Source organism: Marmota flaviventris, chromosome 17 (genome assembly GCF_047511675.1).
Source record: "Marmota flaviventris isolate mMarFla1 chromosome 17, mMarFla1.hap1, whole genome shotgun sequence".
NCBI classification, from domain to species: Eukaryota; Metazoa; Chordata; class Mammalia; order Rodentia; family Sciuridae; genus Marmota; species Marmota flaviventris.
The window spans coordinates 67,225,555-67,243,765 of record NC_092514.1 but is presented as its reverse complement, the minus strand read 5'-3'; the positions used below and the strand labels follow the sequence as shown (position 1 = coordinate 67,243,765).

At 43.5% G+C, this 18,211-nt stretch overlaps 2 protein-coding genes and 1 non-coding gene across 5 annotated transcripts in view; 2 read left to right on the top strand and 1 right to left on the bottom strand.

The window, feature by feature from the left end:
- The window catches only part of Arsg (arylsulfatase G), a 116,907-nt gene that overhangs the window by 93,762 nt on the left and 4,934 nt on the right, over positions 1 to 18,211 (bottom strand). The window lies entirely within an intron of this gene.
- On the top strand, positions 1,970 to 16,054 carry Slc16a6 (solute carrier family 16 member 6). Of its 2 annotated transcripts, XM_027946321.2 has the most exons (6): positions 1,970 to 2,506; positions 3,190 to 3,428; positions 6,208 to 6,351; positions 7,415 to 7,543; positions 12,378 to 13,193; positions 13,868 to 16,054. In XM_027946321.2, the coding sequence occupies exons 2-6, from the start codon at positions 3,197 to 3,199 to the stop codon at positions 14,116 to 14,118; spliced, it is 1,572 nt and encodes a 523-aa protein (XP_027802122.1). In that variant the 5' UTR covers positions 1,970 to 2,506; positions 3,190 to 3,196; the 3' UTR covers positions 14,119 to 16,054. The 2 variants fall into 2 exon arrangements, with proteins under 2 accessions (XP_027802122.1, XP_027802124.1); XM_027946323.2 differs by having other exon boundaries at positions 1,970 to 3,428.
- Trnav-cac (transfer RNA valine (anticodon CAC)) lies at positions 16,515 to 16,587 on the top strand. The gene has a single exon. It is a non-coding gene; the product is annotated as a tRNA-Val (tRNA).

Sequence of the window (18,211 nt, the reverse complement as noted above, 5' to 3'; positions counted from 1 at the left end):
TGATTCCAGCAACTTGGAAGGCTGAGGCAGGAGGATTGCAGGTTCAAGGTTAGCCTCAGCAACTTAGCAAGGCCCTGTCTCAGAATTAAAAGGGCTGGAGATGTGGCTCAGTAATGGAGTATCCCTGGGTTCAATCCCTAGTACCAAAAGAAAAAAAAAAAAAGATTAGAATCTGGAACCCAACCATGCCAACATGACCTTGGATTTTGTAGCCACATGGTCCTGACAAGGAAACGTGCTGAACTCTAGAAAGATGTGGCTGAATGGTTTTTAACTAGAGAGCATTTCATTCTCAAGGTTTCGTGTCATTATCAATAAATATTTTAGTCCATGGAGGCAGAAACCATCTGTCCGTCTTTTCACTGTAGCGTTCTCACAGTGAAAGCAAAAGATTTTGGCACCTAATAATAGGTACTTCCTTGTTAAAATCAAAGCTGCGTAGGTCGGGAGCAGGGTAGCAGAGAGAGGAGCACTGGATTTTGTGAGCTTACAATTTAATTGAGGAAGTAAGATCAATACCTAAAAGTAAGTGATAGCCCCATCCCTCAAAGACACTGTCCCATGAAGAAGAGCGCCCCTGGAGGCGGCTGGTCAGAGGAAGCCTTAGGGGGAGAGGGGCCTGGATGGCCACAGGCTGGGTGGCTGCAGACCCCAGGGCCACTAGGAGCCCGTTTTAACCCTGGCAGGTGAGTCGAGTCTTGGAACCAGAAGAAACTCAGCTCCCAAGACAGGCTGGGATCCAATGATGAGGGATATTGACCGTCCGCCTAATGAGTGGGTCTCATCCTCCAGCAAAAGGAAAGCCATTGGAAAAACAGCAGGAAAAAAAAAATGGCCCGATGATGCAGTATTTCCAAAGGTCCATCGAACCAGACAGACGCGGGGAGCCAGTTTAGAGGCTATTAAAGGAGCCGTGGGCTTCACAGGGGAAAGTTCAAACCTGCGGCCCTGTGCATGGGACCAAGGCCAAGGTCTTGACTGCCGCAGGCCCCCCACCGCCCTCTCCTTCCCCAGCACGCCCTCCCCAGGGCTGCTGTCACTCCTCTGCCCCAGCAGCCTCCTCTGGAAAGGCTAGCCAGGGCGGGCTGTTGTGAAAGCCCTTTGCTGGAGGGCTCCGGCCCACTTAGGTCAGTTGCTTCCTGTGTGGGAGACGGACGGTGACGCTAGCTGTCAGACTGCATCTGGAGCGCTCTCACCGCCCGGCCACCTTTCCATTTGCCCTCAGGCACGACACAGCGTGCCCACACGGGCCTTTGCTGCAGAGAGCACAGGCTTCTTGAAGCATCTTACGCCCTATTTCACGCGTCCAAGTATTTTAACAGTACCAGAGTGCAAAGAGTGGGCGCTGGGTCCTTGCCACGGACCAGGCTGCTAAGCGAATGGAGATGTGAAGCTGGGTCGGGTTTTTCGTACAGATGACTGATTTCTGCAGTCCTGGCGACTGAACCCAGGGGTGCTCTACCCTGAGCCACGTCCCCAGCCCCCCATTTTTTAATATTTTATTTTGAAATAGGATCTTGCTAACTTGCTGAGGCTGACTTCGAACTTGAAGTCCTCCTGACTCAGACTCCTGGGAAGCTGGGATGACAGGTGTGCGCCCCTGCGCCCCAGCTTGCTGTTTCAGATTTTATGAAGTCAAGATTATTAGAACTTATGACCAGGAATCGCAAGCCTACTACACAGCCGAGCTTATATCCTGTTATTTTTCAGTTGCCTGCATTACCGGGAAGACCTTTCCCTTAGCAATGCTTGTACCCTAAAAATTCACCTGTTCATAGCTCTATAATTAATTGTAAAGAATTCTCAAACTTGAGGTTGGTGGCCATTAAGAACTCTCATGGCCCTGGGTTCTTTATTATTATAAATATCATTAATTTTTAGTTGAGCTAAAAGATATACATATATAAAATATATAACGTATAAAATATATCATTGCTTGAAAGTAAACGTAACTTCAAAGACTTTGCAGAATTCACGTGCTAGAGTCCACTCAAGAAGACTCAGGTTAAACCCGCCTCCTCCCACACTGAACAGTGTCACCTCTTTCTTTGTGGTGTTACGGCTCAGGTCTGCTCGACCAGCGTTTGTTGCAGTTTGAATGGAAAGGCCTAGGGAGGTCAGGGGTAGCTGGTGCCCAGACAGGGCATTGCCCAGACAGGTTAATTAGTCACTGCATTCTCGAGGACTTGTCGTGTGCTCTGAAACTGAGTAGCTAATACACCAAGTGGGGATCACCTTTAAGGAAAGAACGCGGAGCAAACTGTCAGAAGACAGGATTTCCATAGTTTGGCCCATAGGTAGGTTCTGACCACATAGGTACAGCTACATGGGAGCCCAAATCAGAATCCGAATGTTGCTTAGTGAGCGCAAAATGGGAGCACGAAGACTTGGATGATCCCAATGGCCTGTGGCATCCAGCAGGACACATACGATGTCTCGAGCCATTGTCTTGTGGAAGGTGCCAGATGAACTGTCAGTGTTGCCCCTTCGGCTTCCCTGTTTGAAGGTTCACTTCTTAGTTTTTTGATTTTGCAGTACTAGGGATTGAACCCAGGTTCAATCCTCAGCTCTAGGTTCAGTCCTCAGCCTTTTTATCTGAAATTTCAATCCTCAGCCTTTTTATTGAGGCATCATCCTCAGCCCTTTTATTTTGAGACAGTCTCACCGAGTTGCCCGGGCTGGCCTCAAATTTGCAATCCTCCTGCCTCAGCCACCTCAAGTGGGCAAATGATAGATGTGCACCACTGGGCCTGGCTCCTAGGCCTAATTTCTAATGAGCATTCCTTAGGGCCAGCTCAGCCTGTCTCTGCCTCACTTGTCTTTAAGGTTAGCATCAGTACTGGGGCCGCTCTGCTTTACTGGGCTCAGTGCTGCACACCTGTCATCCCAGCAACTCAGGAGCCATCACAACTCAGGAGGCAGGAGGATCACAATTTGGAGTCCAGCCTCAGCAAATTAGGGAGACCCTGTCTCAAAAAAAAAAAAAAAAAAAAACACCTGGGAATGTAGTTCAAAGATAGGTGGGCAGACAAATAGATATTAAATTGTCTAAAGATGATACAAACTGCATAATTTAAATATCCAACAACCTAAGAAGTGTGGTGTCTCTTATCATTTGCTCAAGATCAGCCCTCCTGCTATTGCTGATCTAATTTTTTTTTTTTTTAAAAAAAAACCTTTTTATTTCAGGTTAAGAATGACCCAGATGAAATCAAAGCTTTGTTCCAGAGCCAATGTGTACACTCAAGTGCCTGACGGAGGATGGGGCTGGGCGGTAGCTGTTTCTTTTTTCTTCGTGGAAGTCTTTTCCTATGGTATCATCAAGACCTTCGGCGTCTTCTTTAATGACTTGATGAACAGTTTTGATGAATCCAACAGCACGATCTCATGGATAGTGTCAATATGTGTCTTCGTCTTAACGTTTACAGGTTAGTATGTCTTTCGGCCCAGCCACGATGTAAGCACCCGCCCCTTTCAATCTGCCTGACGATGTGACGGGAGCAGGTGTGTTTGTGATGTCCTGGGCCCTTTCTGGTTTCAATTAAGTAATAGTTTTCAGAGGGTCGGGATTGGCAAGAAACAAGAGGCATTTGACGAAAGCCTTCCTTATAGCTTAAGGATTCAGGAGTGCCCTTGAGGATCGCAGCGAAACCAGTTCTATGAAGATATGCACAGTCATTGTCTAAAGAAGAGGCATCCCAAATGCCTGACATTCAAAGCCCTGGTCTCATAGAAAACATGCTTTGAAAACAGGCCGGAAACATATACATGTGGCTACGTGCAGAAGAGAGGTGGGGGAGGGGTAAAAAGGTATACAGTGGGCCCTCCCTATGCAGGGGTTCCTCTCCCACAGATTCGACCAATTGCAGATTGAAAATGGTGTTTTGCAACCTGCAGCACCACAGCCTTAGGCCTGCCATGGTGGTGCCTGCTTTAAGCCTGCCCTGACTTCTATTCCCTAACAGATACAGTATAATGTGTTACGTACATTGTATCAGGTAACATAAGTAATCTAGAGGTGATTTCAAGTAAGGAGAATATATGCCTAGGTAAATATCATGCCATTTTTATGTAAGGGACTGGAGTATCCCTGGATTTTGGTGTCCTGGGGGTGGGGACGGGTCCTAAAACCATGCCCTATGGCTACCGAGGAACCACTGTAAGATCACAGTGTCCTAAAGAACACTGAATTCCAAATGCCTGATTCCCTAAAGGGCCTTAATGAGTCATCCTTGTGTAGTAGTCTCAGATCCAACAGCATAAAATAAATGGGGTTTTAGGATCATCGTTAACAGACTGCTTTTCACCAGGTCCTGCGTGGCCTCCTTGGACTTACATGCTAAGGCTGCTGCACTCATCTGTCCATCAGAGGCAATGCTGAGGCTTTCCTGAGAGGACAGAGCCGCAGGGTAGGGCTCCTGTCGGAGAGCCAGCCAGGCCAGCCTTACGCACGACTTCACCCTGATGTCCTTTCATTCAACCATTATGATCACTGAAGTTAAGCCTTTTAACCGTAGTTTGGTTTTACCCATATAGTGTCTTAAAAGGCTGCCTTGTGGGTTTTTACCATCTGGAGAGAGCAGGAATCTCTCTTGCTGGTCTTCATACCGTCTCTTATTTATAAGTTTGATTAACTAGATCCTACTTTCATTTTTATTTTTATTATAATATCATCATTGCAATGACTAGGGATTGAGTCCAGGGCCTTGTGCATGCGAGACAAGCACTCTACCAACTAAGCTATATCCCCAGCTCATTTTAATTATTAAGACTTCCTTTCCAAACTGTGGAATGCTCACTTACTGAGGAAGATAATTTAAATAAATGAGAACCAAAATTTTACATTTTGATAATCTAAAGAAAATGAAAACATAAATGCTTAAATCTGAGCTCTTTAATAGGCAAAGCTAACAGTGCAGTCAACTCCAGTTAATACGACGATACCAGAAAGTCATTCTAAATAATATTCCAGCTGTTAAGACTTTGAGACAACATACCGGCTCAAAATGATGGCAGGGATTTCATCATTAGCTCTGTTCAATATTAATTTGCATGTTAACACCTAATGATAGATACACAGGACTAAGCCCAACAAAACCGAGTCCCTTTTACCCACCCTTCTGTTCAGCACGTTCCTCTTTGACCAGGCTCTCAAAAGTTCACCTATCTCACTGTACTCAAGGCAATATTAAGTCGCATGGAACCAGGAAACTCATCTGCTAAACTGAAGGGTCCCAGGGGAGAAAGCCTATAGACCTGAGCACATGGTCCGTCAGCCACCCTGGAGTCACCTGCCCCATTGCTAGCCCTTTCCAGGTGTGAACTGAGTAGAGGGGGGAATGATCCAAGCAATCATAGGAAAAGCAGGTGTCTGCTTTTTGTTTTGTTTTGTTATAGTAGAGCTACAAGCCCAGCCCCTTTTATTTACTTTATTTTGAGACCCCCATTGGCCTCAAACTTGTGTTCCTCCTGCCTCAGTTACAAAGTTTTGCTGAGACCACAGGCATGTGTCACCTTAACCAGCAAGGGGAAACCACAATTTTTATAATAGAATAACATAAATGCATATTTAATTTTGGAGATGCTCATGGTAGGCTGAGATCTAAAAATATAGATATAAATTTTAAATATCTAAAAATAGAGATATAATCTAAAAAGATACAGATATAAATTTTATCCTGTTATTCTGTGCTGAGGATCAAACACAGGGCCCCATGCATGCAAGGCAAGCTCTCTGCCCCAGGGCTACACCCCCAATCTCTCTGCCGTTTACTTTTTTTGGCACTGGGGGTTGAATCCAGGGGTGCTCTACCACTGAGCTATATCCCCAACCCTATTTACTTATTATTTATTTTTTTGTTTATTGAGACAGTGTCTTAGTTGCCTGGGCTGTCCTCCAACGTGCAGTCCTCCTGCCTCAGCCTCCTGAGTAACTGGGATCACAGGTGTGCACGCCCACACCCGGCTATACCTTGGATTTCTCTTTAAAGAGCCCAGAAAATCTTGTTTCATTTGAACAAATTCTAAAATAATTTTTGAACTGGCCTCAGTCGCCACCACATGAAATGTAGTGTGTGTTTGACATCCTCGCTCCCTGTTCAAAACTGGGGGGGCGGGGGTAGGAATCTCCCTGGAGCCGACCCTCCAGCCTCCAGGAATAAACGGGTCATTTGGGGTCATTCTGATGTTGTTGTCCCTTTCCTGCAGCTCCCCTGTCCACCATCCTGAGCAACCGCTTTGGACACCGGCTGGTGGTGATGGCAGGAGGGCTGCTGGTCAGCACCGGGATGGTGGCCGCCTCCTTCTCCCAGAAGGTTTACCACATGTACATCACCATTGGGCTCATCTCCGGTGAGTGTCCCCAGCTCAGATGTTCAGAGACACCTAGTCTGAAGGACAAGGAAGGGCGGGAAGACATGAAGCCCAAATCCTCTTTTTCCTCTCTCTAGTTCTTTAATATTAATAACAGTTGGGATCAGGGGTCTTGAGGTTTCCCGCCCCCGTGTAGACTGCAGGGGCCAGGGAAGCTTATTTTCAAGTGCCCCAGAGGTTTTGTTTCTTCTTCTTTTAATATTTACCAGCGATGAAGATCAGCTGCTCTTTTGCTCTAGTATGCAACCAAGAGGTCATTTCACAACCCAAGACTTCCAAAAGGAGTGCAGACCTTGCTCCTGACTGATCTGGGGTGGCTAGTTCAATCTGCATACTTCCGTGGTTTCATGTTTACCCCTGCCAAAAGACATATTTATTTCCCAATATAAATCCTAGTTTTTATTGCTCCTAACTTCCCCAAACAACTATGAACAGCTTTATTAATTTATTAATAACCTTATTAATTTTCCAGTGCTGGGGATCACACTCAGAGCCTTGTGCATGCCACGGAGCTGCATCGCCAGCCCTCTGTATTGTCTGAGATAGGATCTCACTGACTTGCCCAGGCTGACCTCAAATTTGACAACTTTCCTGCCTCACCCTCCCAAGTACTTAGGATTACAGAATGTGCCGATGCCCAATGCACCCAGCTTCTCTCGACTTTTAATAAACCCACTTTTCTTTGCTACGATACCTTTCTCCAGGATGAATTACAGGGCTCGCAGAACACTTCTTAATCTAAAAACCTACACACAGAAACCCTCAATCTTTTCTTCCTTCCCACACTCCCCAACCCCCCTACCCCACCCCCCAGTACTGGGGATTGAACCGAGGGGCGCTGTACCACTGAGTTACATCCCCAGCCCTCTTTACTTTGAGACAGTTGCTGAGGCTGGCCTCGACATGTGATCTCCTGCCTCGGCCTCCCGAGGTGCCGGATTACAGGTGTGCACCATCACACCCTGCGGAGCCCTGTGTCTCTGGACACACCCTTCAGGGTCCGTCAGTGCGTGGCTCTCACGGCTCCTTCTCTCCCTCACAGGTCTGGGCTACTGCTTTAGCTTTCTGCCCACTGTCACCATTCTGTCACAATACTTTGACAAAAGACGCTCAGTAGTCACCGCTGTCGCTTCTACGGGAGAATGTTTCGCCGTGTTTGCTTTTGCACCAGGTAGGTGATGGCAGCTGTCTTGTGGAAGGGGGGAGCTACTCTGAATATCAGGTCGGAGAGAATTTATGTCAGTAGGAAGCTGCACATTCCATGATAAGGCTTTTTCTTGAAATATGCAAAATCGTTCCAAAATAATTTCGTGATTTGTATATTTTATTTCTGTTACTTTTCAAATGTGGATTTAAGTCATGCTAGTGAAGGCCGTTTTATGTGTATATGGATAATCTCACAGCAAAAATATCATCCTTTGTTTCCCTAATTCAATGTGCACATGTGAATTACAAGAAAACTAAAGCAGTAGGCAGGTAACTGTGGAGTCTAGGATGCGTCCTTTCCCAGTTCATGACGATCCTGCCCGCGGACTGCACTTGGCGGGTAGGAGACACAGGCAGGAGCCTTTAGGAGTGACATGTCCCAATGCTGGAGCTTCCAGATGGTTCTGAGAGCTGACTGCATGTGTGCTGTCACAGGTCCAGAGAGCGAGAGGCACGTTAACTGGGAGGACAGAGTGGGGGGCCACCGCAGTATTGGTTTTCCACTTTGCTGTCGGTTTAGAAATTTTCCAAATGAAATGTTGAGGGGAGAAACCATCAGGGGACTGTGAGTGTCTGAGGGTGGAGACAGTCCTGCTCAGCCTTGTGTCCTGGTTCTGGGCACATCCCTGGCCCCTTGTGGGCGCTCAAGAAATGGTGCACGGAGAAAGGGAAATTGGACCAGTTATTGCCAGATGGGGACAGAGCTCGAAGCTCGACGCTCCTTGGCAAGTCTAAGCCTTCCCTGTTAATGGGAGGAACCATAGGTCTGAGATAAAGGCCACATCCCAGCCCTTTTTATTTTTTTGATTTTGAGACAGGGTCTCACTGAGTTGTTTAGGATCTCACTGAGTTGCTGAGGCTGGCTTCAAGCTTGCCATCCTCCTGCCTCAGCCTCCTGCGGATTACAGGCGGGCACCACCACATCCGATTTATTTTTTATTTAATCCACTACTCCTAAGGATTGAATGAGTGGGTGTGCAAGGATACGTACGGCTCTGTGATTGGTGAATTCTGTTTGTAAGAGGCCAGAGAATAAATTGTTTAGGCTTTGTGGATTATACAGTCTCTGCCACAACTCCTAGAATGTGTTTTGACATATCATCCATACATGGAGTGTAACTTCCCGTTCTTGTGGTTGTACATGATGGGGAGCCACACTGGTTGTGAATTCACATTCGAATGTAGGAAAGTTATGTCCAGTTCATTCTGTCTTTCCCATTCCCATCCCCCATCCTTTCTCCCATTTCTATCCTCCCTCTCTTCCCCCCATTCTCCCCTGTCCACTCCCGGTGAACCTCCACTCCACTGCCCCTAGTGTGAGTCACTATTCACATATCAGAGGGAACATTCAGCCTTTGTTTTTTGTTTTTTTTTTTTTTTGGGGGGGGGGATTCGCTTATTTCATTTAGCAAGATATTATCCAGTTCCATCCATTTACTGGCAAATGCCATAATTGCATTCTTCTTTATGGCTGATTAATATTCCATTGTGTATATGTACTACATTTTCTTTATCCATTCAACCATTGAAGAACTCCTAGGTTGCTCCCATAGCTTAGCTATTGTGAATTGAGCTGCTATAAACATTGATGTGACTGATTTTAAGTCCTTTGGGTATATGCCATAGAGTGGGATCACTGGGTCAAATAGTAGCTCCATTCCAAGTTTTCTGGGGACTCTCCATACTGCTTTCCAGAGTGTTACCCCAATTTGCAGTCCCACCGGCAGTGTATGAGTGAACGTTTTCCTCACATCCCTGTCAACATTGTTACTTGTATTCTTGATAATTGCCATTCTGACCAAAGTGAGATGAAAATCTCAGTGTAGTTTCAATTTGCATTTCTCTACTGCTAGTGACGTTGTCATATATTTGTTGACCATCATATTTCTTGAAGTGTCTGTTCATTTCCTTTGCCCATTTGTTGATTGAGTTATCTGTTTGGTTGAAATTTTTTGAGTTTTTTTTTTAATTATTTTTTAGTTGTGGTCGGACAAAATACCTTTATTTTATTTATTTTTATGTGGTGCTGAGATCAAACCCAGGGCCCTGCACATGCTAGGCAAGTGCTCTACCTCTGAGCCACAACCCCAGCCCCTTGAGTTCTTTATATAACCTGGAGAATAATGTTATGTCTGAGGTGCAGGTGGCAAAGATTTTTCTCCCATTCTGTAGGCTCTCTCTTCCTATTCTTGATTGTTTCTTTTGCTGTGAAGAAGCTTTTAGTTTGATACAATTCTATTTATTGATTCTTGATTTTACTTCTTACACTTTAGGAAGAATTTGGTTCCTGAGCCGACACGACAAGAGATTTGGTCCTACTTTTTCTTCTAATAGGCCGAGGGTCTGTGGTCCAATGCCTAGGTCCTTGATCTACGTTGTGTTGAGTTTTGTGCTGAGAGATGTGGGCCTAATTTAATTTTATTACATATGGATTTCTAATTTTCCCAGCACCATTTGTTGAAGAGGTTGTCTTCTCCAATATGCGTTTAAGGCAGCTTTGCCTAGTATGGGATAACTGTATTTATGTGCATTTCTCTCTGTGTCTTCTGTTCTGTTCCATCGGTCTTCATGTCTGTTTTGGTGCCAATACCGTGCTGAATGGATGTTTAAGTTACTCTAGCTCTGTAGTATAATTTAAGGTCTGTTCTCATGATGCCTCCTATTTCACTTTTCTCACTGAGGATTGCTTTGGCTATTCGGGGCCTCTTATTTTTCCAAATGAATTTCATGACTGCTTTTTCTATTTCTATGAAGAACATCATTTTGGAATTTTAATAGGAATTGCATTAAAATCTGTATAATGCTTTTGGTAATGTGGCCATTCTGACAATATTAATTCTGCCTATCCAAGAACAAGGGAGATCTTTCCATCTTCTAAGGTCTTCTTCAATTTCCTTCTTCAGTGTTCTGTAGTTTTCATTGTAGAGGTCTTTCACCTCTTTTGTTAGATTTAGTCCCAAATATTTTACTTTCTTTGAGGCCATCGTGAATGGGATAGTTTTCCTAACTTCTCTTTCAGTTAATTCATCACTGTTATATAGGAATGCAATTGATTTATGGATGTTAATTTTGTATCCTGCTACTTTGCTGAATTCATTTATCATTTCTAGAAGTTTTCTGGTGGAGTTTTTGGGTCTTCTAAATATAGAATCATGTCGTCAGCAAATAGGGATAGTCTGAATTCTTTTCCTATTTGTATCCTGCTAATTTCTTTCTTCTAATTGCTCAGGCTAGAGTTTCCAGGACTATGTTGAATAGAAGTGGTGCAAGAGGCAATCCCTGTCTTGTTCCAGTTTTTAGAGGGAATGCTTTCAATTTCTCTCCATAGAATGATGTTGGCCTTGGGTTTAGCATATATAGCATTTACAATGGTGAGGTGTGTTCCTACTATCCCTAGTTTTTCTAGTGTTTTGAACGTGAATGGATGTTGTATTTTGTCAAATGCTTTTTCTGCATCTATTGAAATAATCATGTGATTCTTTAAGTCAATTGATGTGATGAATTACATTTATTGATTTCTGTATGTGAACCAACCTTGCATCCCTGGGATGAACCCCACTTGATCATGGTGCACTATCTTTTTAATGTCTTTATATGCGATTTATATTTTATTAAGAATTTTACATCTATTTTCATCAGGGATGTTGGTCTGAAATCTTCTTTCCTTGATGTCTTTATCTAGTTTCTCATTAGTTCAGGGTGATACTGCTTTCACAGAATGAGTTTGGAAGGTTTCCCTCTTTTTCTCATTCATGGAATAACTGGAGGGTTAGGGTTGGCGTTAATTCTTCTTTGAAGGTCTGGTAGAACTCGGCTGAGAATCCGTCTGGTCCTGGGCTTTTCTTTCTTGGTAGGCTTTTGATGGTGTCTTCAGTTTCATCAACTGAAATTCATCTGTTGAAATTTTCTATGTCCTCCTGATTCAATTTGGGTCATGTGTCTCTAGAAATTTGTCAGTCTCGTCAAGATTTTTTATAAATTTTCAAAATAGGTTCTGATTATTATCTGTATTTCAGTAGTGTCCCCTGTGATATTTCCTTTTCATCACAAATTTTAGTAATTTGAGTTTTCTTTTTCTTTGTTAACTTAGCTAAGGGACTATCCATTTTATTGATTTTTTTTTTCCAAAGAACAAACTTTTTGTTGGGTTTTTTTTGTTTTATTGTTTCCTTTGTTTCAATTTCATTGATTTCAGCTCTGATTTTAATTACTTCCCATCTTCTGCTTTTGGTGTTGATTTGTTCTTCTTTTTTTAGGGCTTTGAGATGTAATGTTAGGTTATTTGTTTGTTGACTGTCTATCGTTTTAATGAATGCAGCGAGTTTTCCTCTTAGCACTGCCTCTTAGACTGTCTTAGAGATTTTGATGTTATATCGCTATTCTCATTTACCCCTAAGTATTTTTTTTTTATTATTTCATTCCTGATTTCTACTCTCTGTTCGTCATTCAATAGAGTATTATTTAGTCTCTGGGTGTTAGCAGAGCTTCTATTTTTTATTTTATCATTGATTTCTAATTTCCTTACATTATGATCAGATAGGATAGGGTGCCAGGTATTAGCTCTAATTGGGTGGGGGGAGGGTCCTTATTTCACTTCTCGCATCTCCCTAGAAAACGGCACCTTCCAAAGATCATCTGGAGCCTGGGCTGAACATTTTTATACGTAAGAACTATGATGCACATTCTCCTTATTGATTCATTAAACAAACCAAAACCTAGTCCGTATCCGTGCTCTCCTGGGTCTGGAGCCCCTCACTGACCTCGGGTTTTCTCTCCTTTCTTCGCTGCTGCCTCTGAAGCCATCACGGCTCTCAAGGAGCACATCGGCTGGAGACACAGCCTCCTGTTCGTGGGCCTCCTGCAGCTGAACATCGTCGTCTGCGGGGCACTGCTGAGACCCATCATTATCAGAGGGCCAGTGTCACCGAAAACAGTCACCCACGAAAGCCGGAAAGAAGTGCAATATATGCTTGAAAATGAGAAAACCAGAACCTCAATAGACTCCATTGACTCAGGAGTAGAACTAACTACCTCACCCAAAAATGTGCCTAGTCACACGAACCCAGAACTGGAACCCAGGACTGACCTGCAGCAGACCCTGGTGAAGGCTGGCTCCAAGCCAGGGGACCAGAAAGCCCCGCTGTTAGACTTCTCGATTTTGAAAGAGAAGAGTTTTATCTGTTACGCGTTATTCGGTCTCTTTGCCACCCTGGGGTTCTTTGCCCCTTCCCTGTACATCATTCCTTTGGGCATCAGCCTGGGCATTGACCCAGATCGTGCGGCGTTTTTATTATCGACAATGGCGATTGCTGAAGTTTTTGGTCGGATCGGAGCCGGGTTTGCCCTCAACCGAGAGCCCATCCGCAAGATCTACATTGAGCTCATCTGCGTCATCCTGCTGACCATGTCCCTGTTCGCCTTCACCTTTGCTACTGAATTCTGGGGCCTCATGTCCTGTAGCATATTTTTTGGGTTCATGGTTGGAACTATAGGGGGGACCCACATTCCGATGCTCGCCGAAGATGACGTGGTGGGGATTGAGAAGATCTCTTCTGCCGCCGGAGTCTATGTCTTCATCCAGAGCATCGCAGGGCTGGCAGGCCCACCCCTAGCAGGTAACTTACACCCAGGGCACACACCCTGGTCTACCTCCCCCTGGTTGGTCGTGAGCTTCCTGTTCAAATCATAACTTTAAAATCTACTTCCACTGGGACACTTTTGCTGAATGTTGGAGCTGCCAGGTGTCTGGGACCTGAGCACATTGCAACACTCTGCACACACCTGAGCGATCAGGGCGGAGTACCCCTGCAGGAGGTTACACGTCCAGTTCATATCTTAGATCTGATGTGATGTGTCCTTAAAATTGTCGTGATTAGAAATCTTGCCCTGTTGAAAGGTACGAAAGGGAACGCCAGTAAAAACAATGCAGCTCTTTCCGACATTATCACTTTCTCAAAGAAACACGCACGTACCTGTCCCCACGATTCAGACTCTCTACGGGGACAGACGGAGCCCATGACGAACAGCTTAGCAATTTGTATTTTCAGGTGCTAAGTGTGCCGTGGGTTCGATTTATTTTTTCCCCTCCAATCCAGCATTAGAAAAAAACAAAAGAATAGTGTGTGCACGAGCAGATATTCTAACAACAGATCCCATCGTTACGTGCAGCTACGATGCACCAATCAATGATTGGGGTGGGGGAGAGGAAGGGAGGCACTGAGAAGTTTCTAGCGTGTCTGGGCGTCTGGGTGGAGGTGCACAGTGTCACAGTGCCACTGCTCTCTTGCAGGTCTGCTGGTGGACCAGAGCAGGATCTACAGCAGGGCCTTCTACTCCTGTGCAGCAGGCATGTCCATAGCTGCAGTGTGCCTCGCCCTGGTGAGACCATGCAAAAGGGGACTGTGCCAGCCTGGGCACTCAGAAGAAGCACAGGCTGAGCCCCAACGGGGGAAGGCGTTACAAGACATACCCGAAGACTTTCTGGAAATGGATCTTGGGAAAAACGAGCAAAGAACTCAAGTGAAAGTAGAGCCAGTGTAACAGGTTTTCCTGTAACAGCAGCGGCCATGTTGGCTGGGAAGGGGGTGCTGCAAGGACCACAGGGAGGTAGGGGAGCTGACACCCCCCTTCAGACCTGCATTTTAAAGGGAATGTGTATGCAAACAGCACTACCAACATTTTTTTCTTTTTGCCCTAAATTTTCCTTTTTGCTTATTTTTTTAAGCCAAAACAAAAATAACCAAACTCTCTTCTGTGTATAAATCTGGCTGTATTCAGTAGCAATACAAACTCATAGAAGAACTCTGGTTCTGATCCAGTATTAAAAGAGTGACAATGAATTGGCCAAGTGGTTGGAAGAGCATTCACATGCGATAAACCACTATCTTCTAAAATGACTTCTAGCCCAGGTCATTGAAATGAAATTGCCTATCCCCGCCCCCGCCCAGAAAAAAAAAAAAAATCTTGAATCATTTAAAAGATTTCTGATTTTTCAGAAAGACAAGTAAATTGTTTTTAAAAAGAAGCTGAAAAATACTGAGGTGTCCATTAACAAATTATGGCCTCTGGCTTTCCAAATACTGCACGGAAATGAAATATAGTTTAAGACCAAACATCTGATCAATAAGCAGAAAATTTTAAATATATAACTTGAATGTCATAAATGTGAAGACGACCACTTCTTTTTATGGCCAGTCATCACCAAAAGTATTTCAATACAGAAGATATGGAATTGCATTCAAAAATGTATTTCCTGTTGCTTTTAATTATTCAGAAATATGTGATTATAATGTCTTTAATTTAAACCACTATTTATTATTAAGTTATTCTAGGATGATTAATCAAAAGAAATAAAACATAATCCGAGACATCAACGGCATTTTTACCTCCTTCCCGCAATCCTTTAAATGCCTCAATAAGTACTTCTTGTCTTATAAAGTTACTCTCATACAAGGCCAAATTGCAATGATCCTTCAATTTGATTAAAGGTAGCGTGTGCTATGTAAAGGGGGAAAATAATGGAGAGCAAATCGCCTTAGCTTTTAAAAGATGATTTCTTTGATCACCTAAGAATACTTGAGGATCTTCTTTGATCAAAATTATAGTTCACTGAATCGTTGAAGCATTTCTGATTTTGTCAAACCTTTACTGTTGAAGCATTTCTGTATTTCATTGGGGAGTAGCAGAGACATTTATGTTACCATCACAAGTTACAAGGTAGAACTCTCGTCTGACCTAGAACTCGATTGTGGCCATTATTGTTTTGGAGTCACACTACATGTATAGTCTTTCTCATTTTAGCAGTTTTCATCAAGAAGATAAGAGGTGGCCTGTTTCCTCACCTGTTTTACTGAGCCTCACCCTCCAGGTGGTGATCAGTGCTTGCTGCTCCATCTTTATTCATCTTACTGTTAATTTATGACAACTCAGGGGGAAAAAAAATATAACAAGCCTAGTTTGGTTCCAGGTACACACAAGCTTGAATATTTCTGTGCACTGAGATGAAAGTGACATAGTTCATCACCACCGACTACATTTTGTACAGCATTTTATCAGCCATAGAAATAGGACAATCGGTAAAACTTTGGGGAGGGCAAGGGAGGAAATGACAAAGCGTCTGTCCAAAACAGACACACCTAAAACAAGGTGGATGTAGCACACGTCTGCCACGGCTCGGGAAGACTCTGAGCCCGGGGCAGGTTTGTAGACCTACATGACTTCAGCACTTTACAACATATTTTGTACTATGAATGTTCAACACAATTTAATATTTATAACTGATTTTTGAGGGATCTGCTCTGTGTCCATTCTGTTAACTGCATGAGAAAAAAAAAATATGTATGCCAATTTCAGTATGTCAATTATCAAGATTTTAAATGTTTGGAAGAAAATAAAAAGATTGCTGATTTGTTCTGTATTAGTGACATTCTGGTACTTCTAGATTTGCAATAAATTTATGGCTTTTTATTTAAAGAGACTGATTTTCTTCTGTGGTAAAGTTTTTCAATATAATATTCATTATACACAATGAAAAGTTATAAAAGCTCAAGGACATTCATTTCAAATGAATAATTTTTTCTGTAAAATCTTTTAGCCCTACAGGAGACACATAAAGGTTCCTAGGAGTATCTATTGAGCTTTTCTTTTTCTGTTATTAAACACAGGACAAGCCAGGCACAGTGGCACACATCTATAATCCCAGCTACTTGTGAGGCTAAGGCAGGAGGATCATAAGTTTGAGGCCAGCCTCAGCAACTTAGCAAGACCCTGTCTAAAAATTAAAAAGGGCTGAGGATATAGCTCAGTGATAGCGCACTCCTAGGCTCAATCTCTAGTAATGCAGAAATAAAATTTAAAAATCAGGACAATTTTATTTTTATTGGATCTTTCCTATAAATAATTTTTAAAGTAATTAAATTAAAAATAACTGCAGGGCTGAGGATATAGCTCAGTTGGTAGAGTGCTTGCCTCACATGCACAAGGCCCTGGGTTCAATCCCCAGCACCATCAAAAAAATTAAAAAAAAAAAAAAACTTATTTTATGGGGCTGGGGATGTCGCTCCAGCGGTAATGCGCTCGCGGGACACTGAGTTTGATCCTCAGCACCACATAAAAATAAAGATGTTGTGTCCACCGAAAACTGAAAAATAAATATTAAAAAATTCTCTCTCTCTCTCTCTCTCTCAAAAAAATAAAAATAAAAACTGCAAATAATTTTAAGGCAAGTATTCATTAATGCATAACAAGAGAGGGAAATAAAATGTTACAATATAATCAAGTGAAGAGTCCTATTTTGAGCTAAGAACTGAAATGTGAATAAAAGGAATGGCTGAACACTTTTTGTTGTTGTTGTTCTGGGGAGTGAACTCAGCAATGTCTAACTGCTGGGCTACATCCCCATCCATTTTGATTTTGAGACAGAGTTTTGCTAAGTTGCTTAGGGCCTTGCTAAGTTGCTGAGGCTGGCCTTAAACTTTCCATCCTCCTGCTTCAGCCTCCGAAGATCCTGGGATTACAGGAGTGCACCACCAAGCCTGGTACCTGAACTTAATTTTTAATAAAAAATGAGGAACTTGGAATGGAGATTGGTGGTGCAGTGCTTGCCTATTGTGTACCAGGCCCTGCGTTCCATTCCCAAAACATATGAAGGAAATGATATGATTCCCAAATTAAATAAGCCTGTCAAAAGTAAGAAAGGCAATGGATCCCAAGTTCAAGGCCAGTCTGAGCAACTTAGCCAGTCAGTCTCAAGAAGGTCTCAGTGGTTGAGTGTCCCTGGCTTCAATCCCTAGTACTGCCAAAAAGAAAAAGTACGGAAGGCAAATAGTTAAGACTATTGTAAGAGTATACATCTTAAATGTCCCCCCAAGGCCAAGTTCTGAAGCCTTGGTTGGCAGCCTGTGGCCCCACGGAAGAGTGAAGGCGTGGGGCCTATCAGAGGAAGTTAGGTCACTGGGCCATGCCCTTCAAGAGGGCCTTGGGACCCTGACCCCTCCCTCTCTGCCTCCCTTTGTGTGTCTCTCCTTCCTGGCCACCAGCAGGTGAGTGGCTTTGACGTTCCCCTTCAGCACAGGCTCAGAGCAACAAGTCTAGGCAACCACAGACAGGAAACTGGAATTATGAGCCAAAATAAATCTTTCCTCCTTTTTAAAATATATCAGGTAGTTTGTCACAGCAATAGAAAGCTAACACAACTATCTAAACTCAGTTATAGAATGGTCCTAACAATGTTTATTTTTTGTTTTGGGTTGAACCCAGGGGTACTCTGCCACTGAGCCACACCTCCAGTCCTTTTTAATCCTAAGACAAGATCTTGCTAAATTGGTGAGGCTGGCCTCAAACTTGCGATCCTTCTGCCCCAGCCTCCTGAGTTGCTGGGATTACAGGCAAGGCTTTTCTAACCCCTGAGTAAATAGCACAGACTTTCCATGCCAGGGGCTGGCAATCTTTATCTACGAAGGTCCAGACAGTGAACAGTCATGGCTTTCTGGATCATGAGGTCTCTGTCGAAACTATTCATCGCAGCTGTTGTAGGTCAAAGGCAGCCGCAGACAATATATAAATGAATGAGTGTGGCTATGTTTCAATAAAACTTTATTATGCTGAAATCTGAATTTTATATGAACTGTCCCAC